A 25,536-nucleotide genomic window follows, 5' to 3' on the forward strand; every position below is an offset into this window, starting at 1 on the left:
CCAATAATCCTTGAGACTCTTTTTATTTCTTAAAGTCACATGAACTAAAAAATACTTGATTTAAGCACATCTTTTTCTTTTTTGGAGAAAAAGTCTCGCTCTGTCACCCAGGCTGGAGTGCAGTGGCGTGATTTTGGCTCACTGCAACCTCCACCTCCCAGGTTCAAGTGATTCTTCTGCCTCAGCCTCCCAATTGGCCGGGACTACAGGCACGTGCCACCATGCCTGGCTAATTTTTGCATTATTAGTGGAGAGGGGTTTTACCATATTGGCCAGGCTGGTCTTGAACTCCTGACATCATGATCCACCCACCTCAGCCTCCCAAAGTGCTGGGATTACAGGTGTGAGCCACCGTGCCTGGCCAAAAAGCAACTAATTTTTTAAAGAACAAACATTTTAAAGTCGGGGAAAATAAAAAGAAAGAAGCTTTCCAAGATTTAACTCAGGTATTTGACCTCTCATGGAGGAACGTTATTCTGCTCCTGAGTCAAACCCTAACTGAAGCTAAAACAGGCAGCTCTACAAGCAGAGGAAAATTTTGGAGATGAGCAGTATGTCTCCTATAGCAGGCCAGAAGGGAAAAGTAAAAATAGGGAAGGCAAAGAAATAGGGGGAACACTATTCCCAATAGGAAAAGAGGCAATACCTCTTGATGACCCTCAATTGGAACTCCTTTCTGTGGTGTTTTTCCTTCTTTTGCAGTTGAAAATGGCTTCTATCTCTGATATAACGTTCTTCCAACCTGGGAAAAGTTTATTTTCCAAATCTTAAAATGCTTGGCTTAGAGTTGAGCTAGGGGAAGGTGTTGGAAATAAGAACTCTGAGTCATAAAGAAAATGAGCACTCAAAGAATTTCTCAGCAAGGCAAATTTATTTCTGCAGAAAGGTGCTACTCATTCTTCTGGTCACTGTGAGAGCACACTGGACAAAGGAGGGAAGGGTTTTTATCCCTAATGCAGTCAGTCCTTGCTACTGTTTCTGATCCCCATTGGTCAGGGTTGGACCGCACAATCTAAACTGATCCCGATTTGCTATTTCAAATAGAGCAGGGGTGGGGGCTACAGAAGTAAAGGTGCCAAATAAGGAACAGATGTGGGTTGTTACAGATTGGGAACGGATGTGGGTTAATGGACATGGGTTACAGATTGGGAACAGCTGGAAGGTTGTTTACCATAACTAGGGGCAAGGAGGCAAGGAAGTTAGGCTTTGAAAATAGAGGACAAGTGGAACCTTTGAAGAGGAACTCACTGTTTCCAACAAAGGGAACCCAGAAGCCTGATATGCTGGCAAGAGGGTAAAAATGTTTACCAGTTGTGCTTTTGGCTTCTCTCTCCCTGTGCAAACTGGTAAAAGGGATAATAAGGATCATTGTTTATATTCTCTGTAAATTTATAATTAATGGAAAAGGATTTGTGAGGTTGGTCTTAATCTGTAGACAATCTGGTGTGCTTTGCATGTCTTTCTGAATGGTTCTGTTGAAGAAGGGGTATCTTAAGTTAAAATGCAGGCCCAGAAACCCATAAGCCTGCTGTTCAAGCCACCCCAACAAAGCAATCAGTAAAAAACCTGGCTACAAGCCTCCATGTTGTTTCATGTCCTTGGGAACATAACCTGTAACCACGTGGCAATACTTTATTTTAGTCCCTGCCGTTTTTATAATGGTGGCTGTCTTCTTGTGCTCAGTGTTCCTGGGTGAGGGCCACAAAAATCAGGTAAACCAGTTTGTCAATCTGGGTGGTGCCAGCTGATCCATCAAGGGCAGGGTTTATAAAATATCTTAAGCACTAATTTTAAGAGTGGTTTAGGGAGGGTCAAAATCTTGTAGCCTCCAGCTGCATGGCTCCTGGGCCATGGTTTCTAATCTTGTGGCTAGTTTCTTGGTCTGGTCCCAGGCAAGAGGGAAGTATATCTTGGGAAACAGCTGTTATCTTTGTTTTAGACTATAGACTGTAAAACCGACTACTCCCAAAGTTGGTTCGGCCTACACCCAGGGATGGGCAAGGACAGTTGGGGCTTGAAATCAAAATGGAGTTGTTTGGGTCCGATCTCTTTCACTGTCTCAGTCACAATTTTGCAATGACAGTTTCAAAAGCTTCCTATCGCTCCTTTGAAAATACCTTGTACACTTGCATTAAGTCATAACCTAATTAAGGCTCATTAGTTTCACCTGTGAGGTTATGTAAAGTTCAAAAGCCAAAAATCTTAACTGCTTGGCATGGCTAAAGTCGAGTAACAAGGGATTTTAAAGGATTTTCTTAAAGAGCGCTCAGCTTAATTAAAAGTTCAGGTACGGTGGCTCACACCTGTAATCCCAGCACTTTGGGAGGCCGAAATGGGAGGCTCACCTGAGGTCGAGAGTTTGAGACCAACCTGACCAACATGGAGAAACTCTGTCTCTACTAAAAATACAAAATTAGCCGGGTGTGGTGGTGCATGTCTGTAATCCCAGCTACTCGGGAGGCTGAGGCAGGAGAATCGCTTGAACCCAGGAGGCGGAGGTTGCGGTGAGCTGAGATTGCGCCATTGCATGCCAGCCTGGGCAACAAGAGTGAAAACTCCGTCTCAAAAAAAAATGTGGATATTCAAGTTACAAGGTTATAGGTATATTTAAAAGGCCTTTATGTTTTTCTCTTCTTCGATCTTGTTTTTCTGGAAAAAGGCTCTTTTCTTCTCAGTTGACTGAATTATTTTTCTCCATTTTTTGTCTTACCACTCTTAATGCATGCACGAGAGGCCCTAACTTCTGGTAACGTGGGACTCCTGGCGAAAAAGAGAGGAGGCACCACAGACTCCATTCTGGGGGGGAAAAAAACAAAAAACACAACAAGAAACAAATCAAAAAAACCTCTGTTTTCCTCATGAAACTCTCCAGATTAAAAGCAGATAGTTCCCTCAAAATCAAAGGCTCTGTTCTGTTATGTATTGTGTTATCTACCGCTTTTGAGTTTTGGGGATATCAAATTACTTCACATTGTGGGAGAGCTTTGGTGTGTAATAACTAGGTAGAAAATACACTGTAAGGGGTGGCTAATAGTAGTTATAAATCAGAGAAGCATGCTCTTGGCCACCTGAAAGATATGGAAGCATTCCCACCGCCCATTAAGAGATGAGACTCCCTTGGGGGATAGGCTAATTACAAAATAAGCCAATTAGCTTGGGGTTGCCTTGCAGTGAAATGCGTGGTAGAAGCACTACACTGTCTTCTCCCATACTATCTCCCTCCTTTTGGGGACCCAAAATCCAGTATAAAATGGCACCCTTAATTTTAGGGGTCTGTCTTTGCCTTCAGCTGTGCCTGCTTATAGGTCCTAAAAAATGCATGCTACCTGGCCCTGTTCCTCCAAGAGTTTCACCCTAAAGCCAGTAATACAATTAAGAAACTGGCAAATGAAAAATCTTAACAAGTGCTGAATATTCTGTCTGTGTTGTTATGTATGTGTTGTGTGTAATGTCTATAAAAAGAGCTCTAATTGATTGGCTTAAAGAAAAATAAGCAGTAGGCGAGGTGTGGTGGCTCACACCTGTAATCCCAGCACTTTGGGAGGCTGAGGCAGGCAGATCATGAGATCAGGAGTTGGAGACCAGCCTGACCATTATGGTAAAACCCTATCTCTACTAATAATACAAAAATTAGCCTGGTGTGGTGGCCCATGCCTATAGTCCCAGCTACTCAGGAGGCTGAGGCAGAAGAATCGCCAGAACCTGTGAGGCGGAGGTTGCAGTGAGCCGAGATCGCGCCACTGCACTCCAGTCTGGGTGACAGAGTGAGACTTCATCTCAAAAAAAAAAAAAAAAAGAAAAAAGAAAAATAAGCACTTAAATAAAATATTTTCTAGTTCACATGACTGTAAGAAATAAAAATAGTCTCAAAGATTATTGGTAAAATGCAAGTGTCATCAAAATGCAAATAGGTGGTCTACAGTCATGTTTTTAACTGTAACTATCCTGCAAATTTTGTCATTCACAGACAATTGTTGTCTTGCTTTGTTCTTTCTCAAAAGATGGTTTATAATCAAGCTATATTAAGGACGTTAACAGGTGTTCTCAAATGCAGGTTTTTAATAGCTTTTTTTTTTTTTTTGAAACCAAGTCTCACTTTGTTGCCCAGGCTGGTGTGCAGTGGCGCGATCTCAGTTCACTGCAAGCTCCGCCTCCAGGGTTCGGGCCATTCTCCTGCCTCAGCCTCCTGAGTAGCTGGGACTACAGGCGCCCGCCACCATGCCCGGCTAATTTTTTTGTATTTTTAGTAGAGATGGGGTTTCACTGTATTAGCCAGGAAGGTCTCGATCTCCTGACCTCGTGATCCGCCTGCCTCAGCCTCCCAAAGTGCTGAGATTACAGGCGTGAGCCACTGTGCCGGGCTTTAATTAATAGCTTTTAAGATTGTAACATTGAAATAGAGAAAGAATGTGTGGGACTCATAAAGAACCGACATGTTCACAAATATCAAGCACAACACAAGTTAGCTAAATGGACTGCACTCAGAAAGCTAGAGCAACCTTTTTGTCTTTTGCTTGAAATATTGCTGATCCTTGTTTTGTTTTTCAGAGTCAAAGAAACTTATTTTGAACTATTAACAGCCTTAAAAAATGATGTTGTGGGTATTTCATAGATGGCCTTTATCAGGTAGAAAATTACCTTTTATTCCTAGTTTGTTGAGTGTTTTTATCATGAAAGGGTATCATCAAATGTTTGCATCTGTTGAAATAACCATGTGGTTTTCGTTCTTTATTCTGTTAGTATGATGTATTGCATTGATTGATTCTCATATGTTTAATCAACCTGTGCAAGGTTTATCCTGGGACAAATTTCACTCAGTCATGGTGTGTAAAATTTATATATTATTGGATTTGGTTTGTTAATGTTTTGTGGATAATTTTTTTTTGTCTATATTTACAAAGGGCATTGGTCTGTGGTTTTCTCTTCTGTTTTTTGAGACGGAGTCTTGCACTGTCGCTTAGGCTGGAGTGCAATGGTGCCACCTCAGCTCGCTCCAATCTTGGCCTCCCGGGTTCAAGCGATTCTCCTGCCTCAGCCTCCCAAGTAGCTGGGATTACAGGTGCCCGCCACCACACCCTTTTCATGTGATGCCCTTGTCTGATTTTGGAATCAGGGTAATACCAATCTCATAGAATGAATTGGAAAGTATCCCCTCCTCTTCTGTTTTTGGAAAGAGTGTGAAGAATTGGTGATAATTCTGTGTTAGACATTTGGGAGAATTTATCAGCAAATCATCTGAGCCTGGGCTTTTCTTTGTGGGAACTTTTTTTTTTTTTTTTTTGGAGACAGAGTTTCACTCTCGTTCCATAGGCTGGAGTGCAATGGCGCAATCTCGGCTCATTGCAACCTCTGCTTTCCGGGTTCAAGTGATTCTCCTGTCTCAGCCTCCCGGGTAGCTGGGATTACAGGCGTGTGCCACTACACCCAGCTAAGTTTTTGTCTTTTTAGTAGAGATGGGGTTTCACCATGTTGGTCAGGCTGGTCTCGAACTCCTGACCTGGTGATCCACCCGCCTCAGCATCCCAAAGTGCTGAGATTACAGACATGAGCCACTGTGCCCGGCCGCCAATGATATCTCTCTCACAGATGAGAAAAGTCTGATTTCTATTCTTTGAGATGGAGTTTTGCTCTTGTTGCCCAGGCTGGAGAGCAATGGCAAATTTCGGCTCACCACAAACTCTGTCTCCCAGGTTCAAGCGATTCTCCTGCCTCAGCCTCCCGAGTAGCTGGGATTACAGGCATGTGCCACCACGCCTGGCTAATTTTGTATTTTTAGTAGAGACGGACTCTCCATGTCTCGAACTGGTCTCAAACTCCTGACCGCAGGTGATTCGCCCGCCTCAGCCTCCCAAAATGCTGGGATTACAGGCGTGAGCCACCACACCCAATCAGTCTGATTTCTTTTTAAATTTTACTTTTATTTATTTATTTTTGTAGAGCTTGGTTCTCACTATGTTGCCCAGGCTAGTCTTGAACTCCTAGACTCAAGTGATCCTCCTTCCTCAACCTCCCAAACTGTTGGGATTACTGGCATGAGTCACCATGCTCAGCGAAAAGTCCGATTTCTTAAATCATTTTTAAAAGGTGATATACTAAGAAAAACTTTAACATTTTATTTTTTCATTTAACATCTTTTATTTTTTATACTAATGATTTTTTTGTTTTGTTTTTTGAGAGGGAGTCTCGGCCGGGCGCGGTGGCTCAAGCCTGTAATCCCAGCACTTTGGGAGGCCGAGACGGGCGGATCACGAGGTCAGGAGATCGAGACCATCCTGGCTAACACAGTGAAACCCCGTCTCTACTAAAAAATACAAAAACCTAGCCGGGCGAGGTGGCGGGCGCCTGTAGTCCCAGCTACTCGGGAGGCTGAGGCAGGAGAATGGTGAGAACCCGGAAGGCGGAGCTTGCAGTGAGCTGAGATCCGGCCACTGCACTCCAGCCTGGGCGACAGAGCCAGACTCTGTCTCAAAAAAAAAAAAAAAAAAAAAAAAAAAAGAGAGGGAGTCTCACTGTCACCCAGACTGGAGTGCAATGGCACGATCTCAGCTCACTGCAACCTCCACCTCCCAAGTTCAAGCAATTCCCCTGCCTCAGCCGCCCGAGTACCTGGGATTACAGGCACATGCCACCACGTCCAGCTATTTTTTGTGTATGTTTGGGTAGAGATGGGGTTTCACCATGTTGGCCAGAGTAGTCTCGAACTTCTGACCTCAGGTGATCCACCTGCCTTGCCCTCCCAAAGTCCTGAGATTACAGGCATGAGCCACTGTGTCTGACCTACTAATGATTTTTTAAAAGCTCTGAAGTGGCCGGGCCCGGTGGCTCACGCCTGTAATCCCAGCACTTTCAGAAGCCCAGGCGGGTGGATCATGAGTTCAGGAGTTCAAGACCAGCCTGGCCAAGATGGTGAAACCCTATCTCTACTAAAAGTACAAAAATTAGCTGGGCATGGTGGCGCACACCTGTAGTCCCAGTTACTTGGGAGGCTGAAGCAGGAGAATCACTTGAACCTGGGAGGTGGAGGTTGCAGTGAGCCAAGATTGTGCCATTGCGCTCCAGCCTGAGCAACAAGAGCAAAACTTCGTCCAAAAAAAAAAAAAAAAAGCTCTGTAGTATTGCTTTTAAAATGATTTTCTTATCTTATTAACAGCATCAATATTAAATTTACAGCTAGGTGAAAGAAAGGATATGTTTTTCTTCTTCCATTTGGTGCTTCAGTACCTTTTCCACATTCCCTGTGGTAGAGCCCAACCCTGACAGGAGACTCGTGGGACCGAGTGATCCAGTAAACCAAGACTAACCCCTACCCCCTCCCACCTCCTCCCACCTCAAACACACAGTGTCTAGTTCCAGTGGTAGCGTGCTTGTATTTCCGGCGTAATTTCTCTTATCATGAACCATTCCATGAACCGGTTCTCTGTGGAAGACAGAGTTCCTTTCAAATGTGTATTCTCAGGCTCACACAGCCACTGAATCCTGGACCTGGCATATAATCATGTTAGAATACAACTGTGGAGTGAGGCAAGTGGGAGTTCTTGGCTAGGACCCCAACATAACTAAGGTTTAATCTTAACCTTAAATAAGACTCCTTTGAAGGAGGTACAAGCACAAGAGCTATAACCAGGATATTGTAGTCCTTTTTATAGCACTTAAGTCCTTCGTATGACATTTATTTGTAAAAACTAAAAATCCTTTTAAGGCTAAAAAACCTTCCTAGCATTTTATTTCAATTTGGTAAATAAATAATACTAATAACTAAGATGTACTTATTATTAATTTCAACACTAGAAATTCGTTATCATGTCCTTTTAGGGAGTCTTTAGTTTTCCTTCCTTGTGTTTCCATAAAGACTTCTGTTTTGTTTTTCCAGCTTGTCTCATACCCTGCAGACTTTCAGAAACACGTATAACAACCTTCCTTTCTTCACTTGATTTATAGGCACTGTAATGGGTATAGCTTACCCATTTAAGCTTCCCCACTCTTAGGTCTTTTATGGAGTAACTTCTTTACTTGATGGGGTCTTGTCAGACCCAATAGTAATATTTGTCTTGTGGGTTGAATAAAATATTGTAATAATTATTACTTTGTTAAAAGGAGTCTTCTGAGAGTGGTGGTGTGTTTGCAATACCCTTTGCGCTTGAACTGAATAAGTTTTGTTAAGAGGTTTGGGGTTCTGTGGAAATCCTTGATTTCTTCTGACTTGCAGTCCACATGCTTTTAACCACAGGCAACGAGTAAAAATATGTGCATGAAAAACCTGTAAACCAGAAAGTGATGACAGCAGGCAGAGTGGCGTGCTGTAAAATTTTTATCATCACACTTGAAGTGATTATGCTGCTTATGAATGGCGAAAACTCAAGTTCTAACACGTGGCAGTTTTAGTCTGTGTTTAGCCTTGCCATGTGCTTTCATCTGCCAGACTCCTCTTTGCTTTCCCCTTTGTTTCCCTGCTTTGAAGTTCATTCATTGTCCTGGTTTACTGTGAAATGCCACTTGGGGATAACTCAAAATTGGAGAGTGGCTTTATTGACCTGTGCTTTTCTTATTTCATACTACGTTTCTGTTTTCCAGTTTCCCCCAGTTACGTTGCACTCCTTACGTACCATGATGTTCCTCTGTTGTCAAACTAGAGCTTCTTCCCACAGCTAAGTGGCTGATCAAGATTTCTCCAAAGAGATAAGTATCAGTTATATAGCTCTCTAAGCAATCTGTAGACTGAGAGCCACTCAAAACCTGGATGTCTGCAGGCTTTCAGGTGGCAGTAGTCATGGGTGAGAGTCAGTGGTTTTGGCAGGTACAAGCACATATGAATTGTATGAAGATGGGAACCTTGTTCTTGAGGAGGAGTGTCCTGGAGTGAAAGTGTTTTCCTTTAGTAATCCCTTTAGTAATCCCACAGTTCAAATATCTTGCTTTATTTCTCTAAGAGTACAAAGATTTCAGCGAATTTCTCAGTTTAGTGAAGTCAGAGACAGGAACAAATGTGATAGGCTGGTATGCAACTTTAATTTTTTTTTAAGTTTGGGAAATACAGGAAAGAAAAGTCATGAATGATTCTGTCACACCAATATAACTCATATGACCATTTTGCACATTCTTTTTCAGGATACCTAGATGTTGAGTTTCACAGAATTGTAAAACTATGGTACATAGGACTTGGTATTCTAGGTTTTTAAAAAACTAACATTGTGTCAAACTATTTCCACGTTATTTTGAATCTTGAATAGTATGCAGCCACTAAATAAGGTTAGAACAAGAGAGCTACTGTACTTTAACCATTCCTCTAATGTCAGACATTTGTTGTTTCTAATTTTTTGCAATAGCTAAAGATGTTATAATGAAATTGTTTGTAATAATTAGATTAAAAGAAGGGATTGAAGGTAAGGAAAAGAAAGGGGTGTAGGCTGTAGAGCAGGGATAGAACCTCGTTGCAGCTTAGCCTTGGGAGAGAGAAAGGTTGAGGCAAGGTATAACTTTGTCCTTGGATCTAGAAAGGTTATGGACATGTTCAGGAGGTAGGGAATGCTGAGTATTGATAGGCCTGTTGCCTGTTTTGTTCCACTGGGTTTTACAGAAAGTTAACATGATTGATCCTAAAGCTATATAGCACTTTCATTGAAAGGGAATTTGGGAATATCCCCCTTTAACTAGGTGGTAGTAGCTATGTTAACAAAAACTACTGAAAGCTTTTTCTAAGAGAAGGCTAGGAGGTGTAGGGGTCTTTCTTATGAATAAATATTTTCATTATTTTAGATTTTTTTTTAAAGGCCAATCGTCACAAATAAGAATACTGAGTTAAGGCTGGGCGCAGTGACTCACGCTTGTAATCCCAGCACTTTGGGAGGCTAAGGCAGGCAGATCACCTAAGGTTGGGAGTTCGAGACCAGCCTGACCAACATGGGGAAACCCCATCTCTACTAAGAATACAAAATTAGCTGGGCGTGGTGGTGCATGTCTGTAATCCCAGCTGTTCGGGAGGCTGAGGCAGGTGAATCACTTGAACCCGGGAGGCAGAGGTTGTGGTGAGCTGAGATCGCACCATTGCACTCCAGCCTGGGCAACAAGAACTAAACTCCGTCTCAAAAAAAAAAAAAAAAAAGAATACTGAGTTAAAAGGTATAGCCATCTCAGGAGGTTGCAGTGAGCCGAGATCCGAGATTGAGCCACTGTACTCCAGCCTGGGTGTTGGAGCAAGACCCTGTCTCAAAAAAAAGAGAAAAAAATGTACGACCATTTGAGTTTTTTTAACCCACACTGTCAAATTGTTTTCCAAAAGAATAGTATTAGCTTGTGTTACACAGCCCTATGGACTCACTTCAGTGTACATTTATCAGCAGTGGGAGTTTTCTTTTTTTTTTTTTTTGTATGTAAGAAATAACATTCCATCATGTGAATCTGCATTTCTCATTATGATGTAAAAATAAAATAAATAGATCTTTTATTCTATTTTCTTTGCTATTTTCTTTCTAATGAGTTGGCTGTTTTTGTTCTTTATTCATTTTATCATTTGTGGTCCTATTGTTTTCTTACCAATTTGTTGGAGTTCTTTTTGTTGTTTTATTCCTTTTTTTTTTTCCCATAAGTATTTTCCCTATGCTGCTCTTTTACCTTATACAAAACTATTATCTATCTTTGCTGCATCTACTGCAAGAATGAAGATCATTCTCAGCAATCAGACTGTTGACATTACTCTGAAGGGACACACAGTGATTGTGAAGGGCCCCAGAGGAAACCTGGGGAGGGGCTTCAAATCACATCAATGTAGAAAGAACTCAGAAAAAAAAAAAGAGGCACCAGGTTGACAAATGGTGGGGAAACAGAAAGGAGCTGGCTACCATTCGGACTATTTGTAGTCATGCACAGAAGGGTGTAACAAGGGTGTTACAATGGGCTTCCGTTACAAGATGAGGTCTGTGTGTGCTCACTTCCCCATCAACGTCCTTATCCAGGAGAATGGGTCTCTTGTTGAAATCCGAAATTTCTTGGCTGAAAAATACATCCGCAGGGTTTGGATGAGGCCAGGTGTTGCTTGTTCAGTATCTCAAGCCCAGAAAGATTAATTAAGCCTTGAAGGAAATGACATTGACCTTGTTTCATATTCAGTGGCTTTGATTCAGCAAGCCACAAACAGTTAAAAACAAGGATATTAGGAAATTTTGGGATGGTATCTATGTCTCTGAAAAGGAACTATTCAGCGGCTAATAAATAAGATCTAAGAGTTGTCCAGCTATAGAAACAAGATGCTGGATGATTTCTAAGACCTATCTGTGATATTTAAATGATACAATAAAAGACCTATTGATTTGGGGGAAAAAAACCCAAATAACTATTATTATTTTACAGTATACTCTGTTGGTCTTTTTGTTTGTATTTACTTCTGAGTTTGGAAGTTGTTACTCACTAGAGATATAGAAAAGGTTCCATTTAATATGCTGTGTTATATAATAATATAATAATAAAGTGAAAAAACTTTTCCCCAAATTATCAAGTCATCATTACCATACTATTTTGAAATTATATTTTATTGCTTCATGATTTTTTTTTTTTTTTTTTTTTTTTTTTTTGAGATAGAGTCTCGCTCTGTAGCCAGGCTGGAGTGCAGTGGCATGATCTTGGCTCACTGCAACCTCTGCCTCCCGGGTTCAAGCCGTTCTCCCGCCTCAACCTCCTGAGTAGCTGGGATTACAGGCGTGCACCACCGTACCCACCTAATTTTTGTATTTTTAGTAGAGACAGGGTTTCACCATATTGGCCAGGATGGTCTTGATCTCCTGACCTCGTGATCCGCCCACCTCAGTCTCCCAAAGTGCGGGAATTGCAGGTGTGAGCCACTGTGCCCAGCCACGTGATAGCTTTCTTTAAAATCATAACTGATTCTGTATTTGTCTCTTTCTGGTCTTATCTAATCTCTTTTACTGATCTCTGTTTACTTGTATAAAAACAAGTAGGGAGCCTATTTTATTATTACTCTTTAGTTTCAGTTTTTACAAGTGGACAGTAAATACTTCATGGATCCAAATATTAGGAATTGATCTTAGGCCAAAAAGTTGGGGCAAAATGGAAGCAACTTATCATTACAGTTTTTTTTTTTTTGAGACAGAGCCTCACTTTGTTGCCTTGGCTGCAGTGTAATGGCGCAACCTCGGCTCACTGCAAACTACGCCTCCTGGGTTCAAGTGATTCTCCCTCCTCAGCCTCCTGAGTAGCTAGGATTACAGGCACCCGCCATTATGCCTGGCTAATTTTTGTGTTTTTCATTATGATAGAGTTTCACCATGTTGGCTAGGCTAGTCTCAAACTCTTGACCTCAGGCGATCTGCCCGCCTTGGCCTCCCAAAGTGCTGGGATTACAGGTGTGAGCCACCATGCCTGGCTCGTTACAGTTTTATATGCGTTTTGCTGACTACCTGGTTCTGTGCTGTTCTTGTAACATTTACTTAACGTATTTCTTTGAATGCTGCTTCAAATTTTATTTCAAAATTGAGGGGGAAATTATAAGCAAATGATAAACATAAACAAAATTTTATTTTCCTTTTTTGTTAAAGGCAGAATTTAAGGAAAAATTCTGATGATTTTGATTACAGGTAGTGGCTAACCTCTTATGATTTATTTACTTATCTATTTATCTTTCTATCTATTTGTACTTTTTTTTTTTTTTGATAAACAGTCCCTCCCCAGTAAGAATGCAGTTCTTCTTAATCACAGAAGTTATTCCTTTCCTTGTGATGGCCTTCTCTGTTCTGTGTCTTGGCAAATATCTGAGCCTAATAGTTGGGTGGTGCCCTTGGCATAGATGTTATGTAAGGAATTGTCATCTGCTTTTAGAGTCAGTCATCCCATGAAATCGAAGGAGTCAGTAAGGCGTTATGGAATCAGGAGGCTTGTGTGACAGCTCTGACGCTGATACCAATTAATTACCTGACTGGACCTCAGTTTCCTCATCAGTAGAATGAACACAGTTGGCCTAGTGACCCCAAATGTCTCTCCCAAGCTAACATTCTGTGATTCTCATTCTCTGAGATGTTACCACGAGGAATGTTTACTTCTGCATTACTTTTTAAAATAAGACAAATGGAGAACAGAAAATGAGAACTAGAGTTTAATTTTAAAATTTTGAAGTGTCATCGATGAGGCTATAGTCATGTGTTATGTTGCTTTAGTCCAATAGTTCTTAAGAGTATGCATTAGAACTACCAGTGAACATTTAAAATATATGCATATGCATATGTGAACATATACAAATATATACACACATAAATATGTTTGTTTGTTTATTTATTTACTTATTTATTTACTGGAGACAGAGTCTCACTGTTTTGCCCAGGCTAGAGTGTAGTGATGCAACCTTGGCTCACTGCAACTTCCACCTCCTGGGTTCAAGCAATTCTCCTGCCTCAGCCTCCCAAGTAGCTGGGATTACAGGCGTGTGCCACAACACTCAGCTAATTTTCATATTTTAAGTAGAAATGGGGTTTCACCATGTTGGTCGGGCTGGTCTCAAACTCCTGACCTCAGGTGATCCAACTGCATCAGCCTCCCAAAGTGCTGGAATTACAGGCGTGAGCCACCGCACCTGGCCACACACACAAATATGCATGCTTAGGCCCCTGCCTTGCAAGTCTGATTCAGTAGGTTAAGGATAAGGATGAAACCTAGGAAGTCTTGCTTATTCAGATGCAAATAAGGGTTGAGAGGCTCCCTTCCACTTATGGAAAGCAGATACTATAGGTATAGACTGGTCTGGTATACTCTGTGACAAATAAGTCCCATTGCTCTTCTGGGATCCTATAATTAATTGGCACAAAATGTTAGTTTTTCTTTTTTCTTTTTTTTTTTGAGATACAGTCTTGCACTGTCTCCTGGGCTGGAGTGCAATGGCGCGATCTTGGCTCACTGCAACCTCTGCCTCCCAGGTTCAAGCGATTCTCCTGCCTCAGCCTCCCAGTGCTGGGATTACAGGCATGAGCCACCGCCCCCTGCCCAGAGAAACTACAACAAACAAGAAATTACAAGAAGCTAGTTTTTCTTTAAGAAGAACCCACTTCTCATTTTCTTATCTGTTCAGGCTGGTAAAACAAAATAACATAAACTAGGAGGCTTATCAACAAGGGAAAACAATTTCTTACAGTTCTGTGACCTAGGAAGTCCAAGATCAAGGTGCCAGTAGATTCCATGTCTGGTGAGGGCCCACGTCCTGATTCTCAGTAGGTACCTTCTTGCTGTGTCCTCACATGGTAGAAGGGGAGATGGGCTCTCTGGAGTTTCTTTCATAACTGCGCTAATCCCATTCTTGAGGGCTCCTAATCACCTCCCAAAGGCCCCTCCTTCTAATGCTGTCACTTTGAGAGTTAAGATTTTGACACAGAAATTTTAGAGGTGTAGAAGCATTCAGATCATAGCACTTATATCTCAAAGATTAGGATATTACTATGTTCCTTTTCACTTTTCTATCCATATGTTAAGGATTAGTAACATTTGATTGTCTGGTATATAATAAAACAGTCTCTTGGTTGTTGACCCTAAATTGACATTGTATGATAGAGGTTATTTAAAAATTTCTTAAATTAACTACTTTCTAAAAACTATTTTTATAAAATAATACATGTTCATGGTTTAAAAACACATAGTACCAAAAGTATGATGAAAGTGAAAGCTTACTAGAGATAATGATTAATAATAATAATGATTAATAATAAACATTTTGGGAATTTAGCTGATTTTATTAACACCATTTAAATATCAGTCTAGGTGTAGTGACAGGATAACATACTGGTTAAAAGCATGGGCTCTACCTTTACATTTATGGTCAATTGATTTTTGACAAGGGTGGCAAGACATATCAATAGGGAAAGGTTAGTCATTTCAACAAATGGTTGAAATGAGACAGCAGGTTATCCACATGCAAAAGAAGAAAGTTGGATGCCTGCCTCACACAACAGATTAACTTAAAATGGATCATAGTCCTAAAGTAAGAACTAAAACTACAAGACACTTAGAAAAAAAGTAAAATCCTTGTGACTTTGGAATAGGCAATAGTTTCTTATATATGACAATGACACCAAAAGCACAAGCAAAAAAGAAAAAGATATATTTGACTTATCAAAATTAAAAACTATATTTCAAAAAGACTTCTATATTTTAAACCTTTTTTTTTTTAAAGTGTAGGTTCTAGAGAATGATAACCTAACTTTGAATTTTAGCTCCATTACTTATTGTAAACTGTGCAACCCTGAGGACGTTGCATAACCTCTCTGAGTCTGTGTCCTTGTTTGTAAAATGGGGATGATGGTAGCAGTACCCACCTAACGATATTGCTAGAAGGATTAAATGAAATGGAGGCATACAAACATTAACCCTCTGTCTAGTTCTGGATAAATACACATCCCAACTATGAAGACGATAAGGAGATTGAAGAAGGATGAATAGCTTACTTGGATCAGCAGAAATGAGAAGAAATCACCTAAGGAGCGAGTAGTAAGGGTGGGCTTGAGCTTGGTTTATTTGTGGGTCCTGAAGAAGACAGCTAATTTAAACATTTTTACAAGCTGGAGGTAGCAATCTCTTGGTGGTTTTGACTGGTGATGACGCCCAGGATGACAGTGCTGTCATGTGGGGATAACATACCACTAAGCTGGATCATGTTTGTTTTGATGCCTGATTGGGCCAGCACAAAATCCTGAGGAGAAAACAGAGAATCCGCAGAAAGTATTTTTATTGCAATCTTGCTGCATCTTGCCTGAAGATCCTGTGTCTGCTTATCCAGGAGTTAGCCTGGGAGAAAATGTGTAAACCTTGCTTTGAGTAGTCTGCCCCTATGTCTGTAAGCAGGGTTGTGTTGGAAGGGGACATCTGTCTGACATTTGGCCTCTCTGCATTTAAACCATGGTTGGGAACAGAGATGGCATAAAATGTGGCCTCAGTATTTCGAGCCTGTTACTTATTTTCCTGCGATCAGGGAAGCTTCCGATTATGGCTTGTTACTTGGCAGGATCCCCTGAGAACATATCTTGAGTGTGATCTGAGTCAGGAATATTGAATAATTTGTCAGAGGTTCCAGTCAGATGAAAGAACTAAATCTGTAATCTTCATTAGAGTCCTTCCTTCCTCAGATTCCTTATTTTGGCCTGTGGGACTAAAATGGTAATGCTTTTAGAGTGAACCTAATATTAGAAAACGCATCATCATGTTTTCCTTTGTGATAATTACCATCCTTACTTCCACTACTTCCAGCTAAAGATCATCACCCTGGTAAAACTTTGCCAGAGAACCCAGCAGGATTCACCAGCACGGCCACTGCAGACCTCAGAGCCCTGCTTCAGGCCTATATAGACGGTCACTCTGTGGTCATCTTCAGTAGGTCCACATGCACACGCTGTGCTGAGGTAAGGCTTTAAACTCAAGGGGTTTAAATGGAATTGTAGCAATTTGACAGACTTTTGAGCTCAAATGTAAAGAATTGGATTTCACCTTTAGGAAGAGTGTATGCAGGCTGGGCGCAGTGGCTCACACCTGTAATCCCAGCACTTTGGAAGGCCAAGGCGGGCGGATCACAAGGTCAAGAGATCAAGACCATCCTGGCCAACGTGGTGAAACCCTGTCTCTACTAAAAATACAAAAATTAGCCCAACATGGTGACATGCACCTGTAGTCCCAGCTACTCGGGAGGATGAGACAGGAGAATCACTTGAACCCGGGAGCAGAGGTTGCAGTGAGCTGAGATTGTGCCACTGCACTCCAAACTGGGCAACAGAGCGGGACTCCTTCTCAAAAAAAAAAAAAAAAAAGGAAAAGTGTATGTAGGTGTAACTTGCTTTAGAGTAATTGTAAAATGTGGTTTTGATAACAAAATACTGCTTGAATAATCTCTTTCTGAGCTTTTGGGAAGTATGAGGTATTTTCAGGTAGTCAAGTTCAGGGAAGGTTAGGGTGGGGGAGTTACCAAACCAGTTGATTTGCTGTCCTTTCAGATATGTCTGTAGGGAATATTTCATAAGGAACGGTTACTTAGGGTACTATCAAATTTTGGTAAATATCTCTTCATGCTGTGGTTTATTATGGGGAAAATAACTTCACAAAGAATAAACTGTTTCCTACTTGGTTCTTAATCTTAGATTATCAAAGAGAAAAGGTCAGTGGTTACAGCCATGGGGAGGATTAGTTTAGTCCACCCTGGTTTATTCAGGAAGAATTTCTTCTCACATTAATGAAGGTGAGAATTGAAAGGCAAACGTGATCTGTCTGGTGCTTCATAGTAAGGCTGAGGGCATTTACATGTCACGAAGTTTAGCTCTAGGCCTACACAATGGAGCCTTAGGTAAACATAAGTGGCCATCAGTCCAGGTTCACTGGGAGGTTAATTTATTATTAAGTTTAATTTTTTCTCAACTTGTCTGCCCCATGACTGACTTTCCAGATCTCAAGGAGCTTGAATTCAGAAGCCTTTTTATTCTGGAAGCCTTATATAGAAATAAATGGGCTTATGGGCTTTTTGGATTCTCTTTCTCTCTCTCGTTTTGCGCGCGCGTGTGTGCCTGTGTGTGCCTGTGCACACGCGCACTTTTTTCCCAAGTAAAGAAAAAGGAAGGTGGGCAGTGAAAACACTGAAGTAGGGAAACCCTTTCCTTTCATCCTTGTCTCTCTCCTGAACACATTATGCAACGATGCCACCTTAGGCTTCATCCCAATCAATGTGATAGTGATGCCTTTCCTGTAGGACATCATATTGGGAGTAGGACTGCAAAGAGGCGGAAGACACAGGTCCTATCCCTGGGGATTTAGCTCAACTGAGAGGGCAGAACATAGGCTTAAGAAGAAAAATGATCTCAGATAACCCTTGCTAAATTCTACATGATTGGACAGGCAGTAAGTGTTAGAGAATTTAGAAGAGGGCTGGGCATTAGAAAACTGCTCTGTAATTCTTGTCCTCTAGGGGCTTAGTTATCTAGTTCTGCAATTCTTGTCTGCTTTTGGGACCTACTGCCCCCACCCCCACACTGCCCACCACTTCCTTTTTTTTAATCTTTAAAATGAAGGGCTTGAACTAGTTGCTTATTGAGGGTTTTGTTTTTGTTTTTGTTTTTGAGACAGAGTCTCACTCTGTTGCCCAGGCTGGAGTGAAGTGGTGTGATCTTGGCTCACTGCAACCTCCGCCTCCTGGTTCAAGCAATTCTCCTGCCTCAGCCTCCCAAGTAACTAGGACTACAGGTGCAGGCCACCATGCCTTGCTAATTTTGTATTTTTAGAAAAGATGGGGTTTCACTATGTTGGCCAGGCTGGTCTCGAACTCCTGACCTTGTCATGATCCTCCCGCCCCGGCCTCCAAAAGTGCTGGGATTATAGGCATGAGCCACTGCGCCCAGCCTGAGGGTTTTCTTAGTTCTGAAATTATGTGCTTGTCTAGTCTTTTTCATTACCAAACAATGGTTAAGGGCCTAGACTCTAAAGTCAGAGTGTGGATCTTGGTTCTGTGATTTATCAGGCATGTGACTTTAGTTGTTTACCTGTGGTGCCACAGTTTTCCCATCTGTAAAATGTGGATAATAATAGTACCTATATCATAAGTTTGTTAGGAGGATTAAATTAATATTTATAAAAGCCATAGAATATACTTGACACGTAGTAAACACTATATCAGTGTTTGTTAAAGAAAATAACTACTTGCATTTTTTTCCTTTTCCTATCAGGACTAACCTCGGGTGGTTAATCTTCCTTCTGTCAGTACTACTTCCTTCTGAGGCTAGATTAAATGGTAATCAACAAATACCTGACTTAATGCTAAGTACAGTTAATCCTATCAGTGGATTAATAGCTACCATTTGAGTGCCATCTATGTGCCAGGCATTCAGTCGCTCTGCTTATATTTTCAAACATTATTAAAGAATTGAGAGCTGGGCACAGTGGCTTATGCCTATAATCCTAATGCTTTGGGAGGCCAAGGCAAGAGGTTCACCTGAAGCCAGGAGTTTGAGACCAGTCTGGGCAACATAACAAGACTCTATTTCTATGGGGGAAAGAAAAAGAATATATATATATATATATATATATCTTGGCATGGTTTGCATGTGCCTGTAATCCTAGCTTCTCAGGAGGCTGAGGTGAGAGGATCACTTGAGCCCAGGAGTTCAAGGTTACAGTGAGCTATGATTATGCCACTGCACTCTAGCCTGGCTGACAGAGTGAGACTCTGTCTCTAAAATAAATACATATGGTCGTGGTGGCTCACACCTGTAATCCCAGCACTTTGGGAGGCTGAGACAGGCAGATCACTTGAGGCCAGGAGTTCAAGATCAGCCTAGACAACATGGTGAAACCCTGTCTCTTCTAAAACTACAAAAATTAGCCAGTTGTGGTGGTGAACGCCTGTAATCCCAGCTACTCAAGAGGCACAGGCATGAGAATCACTTAAAACTCAGGAAGCTGAGGTGGCAGTGAGCCAAATCGTGCCACTGAGCTACAGCCTGGGTAACAGAGCAACACTCTATCTAAATAAATAAATAAATAAAATAAAAATTAAGAAATGAAATCAATAAGTAAACAGAAAATTCCAATTTTAACCCTGCCCTAGTTCTGGAATGAAGAGTTGGGCTAGCGGTCAGGATTGCTACTAGTGATAGATAGTCAGTGTGCTCCTTGCAATTCCAGGTCTCTTTGACCTATCATTTTTCTTTTTTTCTTTTCTTTTTTTAGTCCCCATTATGCCCCAGAATGTTCTTATTCTTACTGTTATCTCTGAAATCTACTAACTCCCTCATTTCCCAGCTCTCCTGCCTATCCCTGAAAATGTAAAGCCTTGCCTGTATTTCCCCAGTTTTACTTAATTAAAACTAGCCTGGGAATGAATAACTTTTCCTATAACATTTGTGTTAGTTATTTGCATGCTTATTTAAACATACAGTTGCCCAGGCGCGGTGGCTCACACTTGTAATCCCAGCACTTTGGAAGGTCGAGGCAGGCAGATCACCTGAGGTCAGGAGACCAGCCTGACCAACATGGAGAAACCCCATGTCTACTAAAAATACAAAAATTAGCCGGGTGTGTTGGCGCAGGCCTGTGATCCCAGCTGCTTGGGAGGCTGAGGCAGAATTGCTTGAACGCGGGAAGTGGAGTTTGCAGTGAGCCGAGATCGCGCCATTGCACTCCAGCCTGGGCAACAAAAGTGCAACTGTCTCAACAACAACAACAACAACAACAGCAACAACAACATATAGTTATCCTGGCAAATTTATTTAATGTCATTATCCAAACATTCACTGGGTATGTCAGGTCTTCTAGATAAATATCCCCTGGTTTTACTTTGTTGATTTCAGATTGTTTTCAGATTGATGCCAGTTAATTTGGAAATTAATTTTCTAGTCTTTGGCCGTGAAAGATGATTGGGTGCTTTTCCTGGTAAAGTGGTGAATTTCTTCTGAGGGTATACGACTCATATACTTAGCTGTTCACATTTATTTATTTATTTAAATTACCTTGAAGTAGAATTTTCCCAGGTTATTTTATTGAGTTTTTATTTAATCATCTTATTTAACGAGTGGGATATGAGTAAATCAGAGCTCCGCCTCCCGGGTTCACGCCATTCTCCTGCCTCAGCCTCCCGAGTAGCTGGGACTACAGGCGTCCGCCACCATTCCCGGCTAATTTTTTTATATTTTTAGTAAAGACAGGGTTTCACTGTGCTAGCCAGGATGGTCTCGGTCTCCTAACCTTGTGATCCACCTGCCTCGGCCTCCCAAAGTGCTGGGATTACAGGCGTGAGCCACCATGCCCGGCTGAGAAACTTTATTTTTATATTGGTACTTGGTCTGATGAATGCGTATTTCTCTCTGGGATGAGTAATGTCATTTGCATTAATTCAAGCTGGGAAGTGCCCATAAGGAAACTAACTTCTACATAATGTAGCTTTCCACTCTTGCATAACACATTAGTTACCGTATGTGTTTTGCATGCATCTGGCTGTGAAGAGGTTTTAAAGTGCAAAGATAATCCTCTCCACCTTTTCAGAATTGCAATATTTGTTTCTTATAGCTGTTTCAGAGTGGTGGGGGGAACTGAATTCAGATTCAGACTGGGGCTTAGGTGCCATCTAAAAGAGTTTAAGAAAAAAACTACTGGCTGGGTGTGGTGGCTCACGCCTGTAATCCCAGCACTTTGGGAGGCTGAGGTGGGCAGGTCACGAAGTCAGAAGATTGAGACCATCCTGGCCAACATGGTGAAACCTCATCTCTACTAAAAATACAAAAATTGGCTGGGTGTGGTCCCACCTAATTGGTTGGCTGAGGCAGGAGAATTGCCTGGACCCGGGAGGCAGAGATTGCAGTGAGCCGAGTTAGCGCCGCTGCACTCCACTCAAAAAATAAAAATAAAAAAATAAAAAGAAGACTAATGATGTTGTTTGAATGCACTTATTTTCCCATTTTATCAAAATGTTGAATTTGGTCCTATAAAAATGACAGAAATCTCCCAGTGTACTTCTATACAATAGGAAGTCTACTGTTTTAGTAGTTAAGGTTAGAATGAGACTTTTTTGGTTTTTTGTTTTTCAAGAATACATTTTCCTCATTGATCATCTCTGTGAACTTCAGGCTACTCTGGCCTTTTAAATTTTATTGTATAACTAGAGGAATATGGTTCTAAACTTTCCTAAATTATTGACAGGCTGTTTGTGTCTTGTACATAAAAGTCTCTTGTGTCAGTAGTTTAAATGTTATCTAGTGGTAAAAGTAACTTTTAAATAAAATTTTGTTTTTTACCGGTATGATTTGTATAACCATGAGTGTATGATTTTTTGTTTGTTTTATTTAACAGTCTCAGGGCATAATAGCTTTTTTTGTAACTGATTTATTGGTTGAGGATTACCCAGCCAAAAAAGAAATAATACTTTGACTATTGTAAGAATATTTTTCTCAGGTTTGCCACATAATGCTTTGGAAACATTAAGTGTTCCAATGCTTTTTTAAATATAGTATTAAATCCATTTTATAATGAGGTAGACTGAGTCACTAAACATATAAAATGTAACTTATGAAGCGATACAGATGAGTCATTGACAATTGAATAGAATCAACAGACTTCAAATACTCTTTTAAATATCATTACTGTCAACAGGGAGAATCTTATGGGTTACATAAAAGTGAATTGGAAAGTTTTCAAAGGTGAAGGCTGGTTGAGAAAGGAAGTAATGAAGCTGGATAAGAGATTCTCCTGTTGGTTATAACCTCATTTTTCATTTTCCTCCTTGTTTTTCGACTTCTTCCAGGTAAAGAAGTTATTTAAATCTCTGTGTGTTCCTTATTTTGTGCTTGAACTTGATCAAACAGGTAAGTTTCTGTTTAATATGTAAATCATAGCTGCTGACTGTACATTTTATTTTATTTATTCTACCTGGCTTTAATTTGTCTTCCTTGAGGTTTTTATTGTTTAGTGAGCACTTGCTAGCTCACTGGTCATTTAGATAGGGTACTCTCCTGGAGTTAATCATATTTACCTTTAGCCTTTACCTAGTTTATAGCCTTGATATTACCTAGAGTTTCCTGTTACTGAAATTATTCTTCTTATTACTCATGAATCTAGTTACAGATACAGTATTTGCTGGTTTTATGGTAACTTTGTTTTTGCAAAATTGTCTCCTTTCTGATAAGTAATGCACATAGTATTTGAATTAAATATAAATCGAGATGCATTCAGAAATTTTGGCAGGGACATACAAAGATCAGTAAAGGTAAAAGATCCATGAAAAGTGCTACTGGGAAATCCCAGGGAGAGAAAGGTTGGTGGAGTATAGCAGAAAGTTTCTTTCTAGGACCATGGTGCTCCTTTTTTATGGGTCAGAAAATCCCAAGGGCTCACAGGCAAACATTATTAAGAATCTAATCTAGGCCTGTTGGTGACTCATGCTTCTAATCCCAACACATTGGGAGGCCAAGGTGGTAGGATCGCTTGAGGCCAGGAGTTTGAGACCAGCCTGGGCAACAGAGTGAGAGCTTGTCTCTACAAAAACAAAGAATTAAAAAATTAGCCAGGCATAGTGGCATGAGCCCGTAGTTCTAGCTACTCAGGAGGCTGAGGCAGGAAGATTGCTTGAGCCAAGGAGTTCAAGGTTACAGTGAGCTCTGATTGCACCATTGCACTCTAGCCTGGATTCCTGAGTGAGACCTTGTTTCAAAAAACAAAAAGAATCTCCTAGTGGCCAGCACAATCATTTCTATTAGGAAAAGTGGGCCTCTCCAGATTAGGAAGAGGAGGTAAACTTCATGCCTAATAGCTTAAAGGAAGCAGAGTCCTAGGCATTGACAGTCTCTGCTCAGTCTCCAAACGAATACAAAGAAAGGGCCTGGCGTGGTGGCTCACACCTGTAATCCCAGCACTTGGGGAGGCTGTGGTGGCTGGATTCCCTGAGGTTGGGAGTTTGAGACCAGCCTAGCCAATATGGTGAAACCCCATCTCTACTAAATAATAAAAAAAAATTAGCTGGGTGTGGTGGCGTGTGCCTGCAGTCCCAGCTACTGAGGAGGCTGAGGCAGGAGAATCGCTGGAACCCTCCTTAGGAGGCGGAGGTTGCAGTGAGCCAAGATCGCGTCACTGCACTCCAGCCTGGGTGACAGAGTGAGATTCCATCTCAGAACAACAACAACAACAAAAACAAACAAACAAACAAACAAAACAAAGAAAGGATTCAACTAGACAGAGAAATATATATGGCAATTGGGACATGTGAGCAATTGGCATGTAAGTTTCATTTCTAGGGTCAGGAGGAATGAGGTAGTTGTGTGGCAAGACATATTACTTGATGTTTCTAAAGATAGGTTCTCTAACACAGAGAGCATCACATAATAACTACCACATATAGAGTGTTAGTTCCTGTTTTATATGGACTATGCTGGGTTAAGTATAGTCACCTATCCTCACATGAACTCAGCAAGGAAGATATTCTCTATATTTTATAAATGAGGAAATTGAATCCCAGAAAAGTCAATTAACTTTCTTAACATTGACCTGGTGCGGTGGCTCATGCCTGTAATCCCAGCACTTTGGGAGGCTGAGGCAGGTGGATCACCTGAGGTTGGAAGTTGAAGATCAGCCTGACCTATATGGAGAAACCCCATCTCTACTAAAAATACTAAATTAGCTGGGTGTGGTGGCTCATGCCTGTAATCTCAGTTACTCAGGAGGCTGAGGCAGGAGAATCGCTTGAACCCGGGAGGCAGAGGTTGTGTTGAGCCAAGATTGCGCCATTGCACTCCAGCCTGGGCAACAAGAGCAAAACTCCATCTCAAAAAACAAACAAACAAAAAACTCAAACAACAACAACAACAACAAAAACTAACTTCATATAAATACTGGATCTATAATTTGGACACAGGCCTGTGTAATTCTGAAGCCTACGTTATTTCAATAATACCGTGTTGTCTGTCTCCTCTACAGTGACCCTTCTATTCCTTCATCAAGGAAGGCTCTTGCCCCTAAATACTCCATAATATGACAGGAAATCTCAATATATGAAATTTCTTCTGGTTCCAAAAGTAGCCTTTTATAAAAATATAAATTTTCCTGGGAAACTTAAGTCACTTGCAACTTGCTGTGAATTAGAGAAAAAAAAAACAAACAGAACAATAACCAAACAAGCAAATTAAGCTAATATAAGATAAAGCAAATGAACTTGTCCTTCAAGGATGGGAAAGGTAAAGGAGGTAACATCAGAAGAGATGGGCAGGATGAATGCACTAAGTGCTTAGGGAGCATGATTTGTAAGGATTTACTCTCTGAATCTGGAAAACCTGCATTTTTTGGTAACAAATGGCAGATGTTTTATTTCTAAAACTGTTACTAAGTGGCTAAGAAAGTTTTAAGAGTCTGTGATTTAATACATGTATGAACTTTATTTTCAGTCCCAGAAAATAAGCATTGGATTATGAATTGACTTTTGTCCCAGTGGTCCCCCAGTTATACTTCCCTTGCTCTTTCTTTCTTTGTTTTGTTTTTGTTTTTGAGATGGAGTTTTGCTCTTGTTGCCCAGGTTGGAGTGCAATGGCACAATCTGGGCTCACCACAACCTCCACCTCTCGGGTTCAAGTGATTGTCCTTTCTCAGCCCCCAGAGTAGCTGGGATTACAGGCATGCACCACCACACCTGGCTTATTTTGTATTTTAGTAGAGATGGAGTTTCTCCATGTTGGTCAGGCTGGTCTCGAACTCCTGACCTCAGGTGATCCATCCACCTTGGCCTCCCAAATTGCTGGGATTACAGGCGTGAGCCACCATGCCCGGCCCCTTTGCTCTATCTTAAATGTCCTCGTTACTTTATCATTTTTCAGACTATTCTTATGTTTTTAAATGTGTATTGCCAGAGGGGAGGTGCAGTGACTGAAGAATCTATTAACTTTCTCCTTTTCCAACTACTTTTCTGTGTGAGACTGGATTTTTCATTTACTTCTACCAAAACAACATATATTGCAAAAAATTAACCCAGAAGCAAATATGGGAATCTAGTTGTCTTTTATTAGGACCAATGCTAAAAAAAATTTAAAAATGTGAAACACCAGT

At 41.0% G+C, this 25,536-nt stretch overlaps 1 protein-coding gene and 1 pseudogene across 1 annotated transcript in view; both read left to right on the forward strand.

Moving 5' to 3' along the window:
* Nucleotides 1-22,357, forward strand: part of LOC119618168 (thioredoxin reductase 1, cytoplasmic-like) — a 39,756-nt gene extending 17,399 nt beyond the window's left edge. Inside the window, exons 2-3 of the mRNA XM_037996610.2 lie at nucleotides 16,231-16,382; nucleotides 22,253-22,357. Coding sequence (XP_037852538.1) covers nucleotides 16,231-16,382; nucleotides 22,253-22,336 — 236 coding nt within the window. The 3' untranslated portion in view covers nucleotides 22,337-22,357. The remainder of the gene's footprint in view (nucleotides 1-16,230; nucleotides 16,383-22,252) is intronic.
* LOC103238987 (large ribosomal subunit protein uL6-like) lies at nucleotides 8,709-11,489 on the forward strand (annotated as a pseudogene).
* Nucleotides 22,358-25,536: the final 3,179 nt, after the last annotated feature.

Source organism: Chlorocebus sabaeus, chromosome 11 (assembly GCF_047675955.1).
Source record: "Chlorocebus sabaeus isolate Y175 chromosome 11, mChlSab1.0.hap1, whole genome shotgun sequence".
Classification (NCBI taxonomy): domain Eukaryota; kingdom Metazoa; phylum Chordata; class Mammalia; order Primates; family Cercopithecidae; genus Chlorocebus; species Chlorocebus sabaeus.